The following is a 3197-nucleotide window of genomic DNA, read 5'->3' as shown; positions in this document are numbered from 1 at the left end:
CTTTCCGACTGGCCGTCCGTTTGATTATGTGAGGCTGTGGAGAAGGAGAGTTTGATGCCGAGAGCTTTGGCGACCTCCTTGTAGACCTTGCTGACAAAGCGTGGGTCTCTGTCCGAGATCATTCTGCATGGTGTTCCGTGGTGACGCACCACAGTGTCAACAAGCAGCCGTGCCGCCCCAGCAGCATCGAGCGTCTTCGAACAGGGCGCGAGGTGGACAGTCTTGCTAAGCTTGTCGACGTACACCGCAATTGTGTCGAAGCCACGTACGGTGGGGAAGCCTGACACAAAGTCGCAAGTAACCGTGTGCCAGGGGTACGGTGGAACGTCGAGTGGCTGCAGAGGCGCAGTTGGCCGCACGGCGGGTTTGGACATGAGGCAGGTGTGGCATCCCTGAATATACTCCGCCGCATCAGAGTACATTCTTGGCCAGAAGAAACGACGGGACAGGTGCCCGAGCGTCTTGAATAGGCCAGGGTGTCCGTGGGCATCATGAGCGTGGCGTAGAACTGCCTTGATATCGCTCTTCACCACACATCGCCGGTCGTGGAAGAGAAGAACGTCGCCGTCGAACCGAAAAGGCGGTGACAGGCGCGCGAGAAGCTTCTTGTACGCTGAATCGGCCTCATAGTTCGTTCCAAGCTGTGTTGGGACGAGTGCAGTGGTGGTAGATCCGACGAGGCGGCTGAGTGTATCAGGTACATGATTGTCAACGCCGGGCGTGTAGGTCCATTTGATGGAAAACTCTGCGAGGGTCTCCATCCAGCGGAGGATGCGTCGCTCGGAAATTTTGCTCTGTGTTTGCAGGTCCAACAGAGACTTGTGATCGGTGATGACTTCAACCGTGAAGAAGCCGAAGTAATGGCGCCACTTCTGAAGGGCCACCACAATGGCCAGTAGCTCACGCTGGCGAATGGGGTAGTTAGCCTCAGCAGATGTGAGCTTCTTGGACATAAATTCGACGGGACGGCCGTGTTGCTCAAGAACTGCGCCGATACCCTTGTCCGATGCGTCTGCTCTGATGATAAAGGGAGCGTTGTGATCGGGAGGCGCAAGTGTCGTCGCGTTGCATAGGGCTTGCTTGAGAGCGTTGAAAGCATGCTCGTGTGCCTCACCCCATTCAGCGAGGTCCTGAAGCTCCCGCAGGGGCGCTGCTATGTCCTCCATGTTGCGTAGGAAGCGACGGTAGTAGTTCACCGTGCCAAGGAAGCTGAGCAGTTCGGTCTTGGATGAAGGCTTGGCGAGCTTCATGACGGCGTCAACCTTGTCTGGGTCGACGGATATGCCATGGCAGGAGAGCACATGTCCCAGAAACAGAAGGGATGGCTTGAGGAATTCACATTTTTTGGGCTTCAGAGCCAGCCGTTCGTCGCGGAGACGCTGGAACACCCGGCGAAGGGTGCGCAGGTGCTGATGCTTCGTGTTGGAGAAGACCACGATGTCGTCGAGGTAGACAAGAACTCCAGGGATGTCGGCAGTGACACGGTCCATGAGCCTTTGGAAGACAGGTGGGCCGTTAGCAATACCAAATGGCATAACTCGCCAGGCGAATTGGCCGTCATCGCAAACGAAGGCAGTCGTGTCCTCATCTTGCGGGTGTACTCGGAGCTGGTGGTATCCTGAACAGAGGTCCAGTGTCGTATACAGGCGGTGGCCGGCGCATTTTGCCAAGACAGACAGCATATCTGGTAAGGGATAACGATCCTTGATGCTGATGTGGTTGAGGCGCCGGAAGTCCACGCAGAACCGCATGCTGCCATCTTTTTTGCGGACCAGGAGCACAGGGGCTGCAAATGGGCTGGATGACGGCCTGATGAAGCCCTTTCGCAGCAGATCTTTCAGCTGGCGAGAAAGCTCGTCCCGCTCTGGGGGACTTAGCTTGTAGCGGACGTAGGGGGGCGTTTTGGCTCCTGGTTGAAGGCGGATGCGGAGGTCTTCTGGGCGGCGTGGGGGCAGTGAACGAGGCAGGTCGTTGGAGAACACATCCGCATACTCGTGAAGCAAGGTGTCCAGCTCGTGGTCCGGCTGTGCGGGTGTCGGGTCACTGCGCTGCGCCGACACAAGCGCGACGAATACGTCCTCAACTTCGTCCCGACGCACATAGGCAGCCACAGTTGTAGCAGAAACGCATTTGACCGAGATGTCGGTGGAGGGCGTACGTGATGCAGAAGTTGGAGCAGGTTGCGGCTCGGGACGGCATTGTACGCATGCGTGCGAAGGTGACGCGCTGACTGTGGGGGTTGTGGCTGAGGAAGAACAGAGCTGCGATGTTTTACTCACACGGACCGTGTCGTCAACAAAGGAGAGTACCCAGTCGTTCTGGGCTAGCACATCAGTACCAAGCACAGCATCGACATCGGATGGGCATGGAGCAGCAAGCAGCGTCGCTGTAACAGCAGGCACGCCGGGGACCTTGACAGGCATATGAGCGGCGTCACGAGCCACGAAGGTGGTGCCGTTTGGATAGCGCAGCGACACAGGGGTCAGGGCTGATGTAGCATCACGCAGCAGATGTGGTGAGGCGAAAGAAACATCAGCGCCGGTGTCGAGCAGCATGCGACGAGGCTCGCCGTCCAGTTCTCCAGTGACGACTGCGCGCACCGTGGCCCGCTGCGTTGGGGCGCCCACACTGCAGATGCTGAGGCCTTGCACGTCCTCCACGACGTTGATGCTTGAAGGAGTGTGGCGGTCCTGCCGACGAGGGCGTCGGTCACGCTGATATCGCGGGTCACGGCGGTCACTGCGCCAGGCTGGACGCCCACTGTCACGTCGGGCACTTGAGCCGTTGTTGCGTGTTCCACCACGCTGGTCATACTGCTCAGAAGCGCCCAAGTCGAGGGCAATGGAGATGGCGTCCTCGAGGAAGGACGGGCTGCCGAATCGTGAGCTCGCGGCGGGTGGACGGAAAGGCGAATGCCGTTGACGAAGAGTGCGACTAGCAGGTCATCGTTGCCACGCATGCTGGCCGTCGCCACAAGCTTGCGGAACGCGCGGATGTAACCGACAATGTTGCCAGTCTGACGGATTCCCGCTAGCTGCAGGCGCGCACGCCACTGTTGGCTGGGGTCACCGAATGCGGCGATTGCAGACGACTCGAAGTCGTCGAAGGACTTGAACGCACGACTCACTGTCCATTCGCCAAGGGGAAACCGTCATGTACAAGGACGCCATGTCAACCCACTCTTCTTCAGGCACGCG

At 58.6% G+C, this 3197-nt stretch overlaps 1 protein-coding gene across 1 annotated transcript in view; it reads right to left on the bottom strand.

The window, feature by feature from the left end:
- Positions 1–24: 24 nt before the first annotated feature.
- The window catches only part of PTSG_12587 (uncharacterized protein), a gene marked incomplete at both ends in the record, with an annotated part of 11898 nt that continues 8725 nt past the window's right edge, over positions 25–3197 (bottom strand). The window contains 2 exons of the mRNA XM_004990893.1: positions 25–123; positions 150–2934. Of these exons, the coding sequence (XP_004990950.1) occupies positions 25–123; positions 150–2934 (2884 nt within the window). The remainder of the gene's footprint in view (positions 124–149; positions 2935–3197) is intronic.

This window comes from Salpingoeca rosetta (assembly GCF_000188695.1).
Source record: "Salpingoeca rosetta unplaced genomic scaffold supercont1.22, whole genome shotgun sequence".
Classification (NCBI taxonomy): domain Eukaryota; class Choanoflagellata; order Craspedida; family Salpingoecidae; genus Salpingoeca; species Salpingoeca rosetta.
The sequence above is the reverse complement of the archived record's forward strand: the minus strand, read 5'-3'. Positions and strand labels throughout refer to the sequence as shown.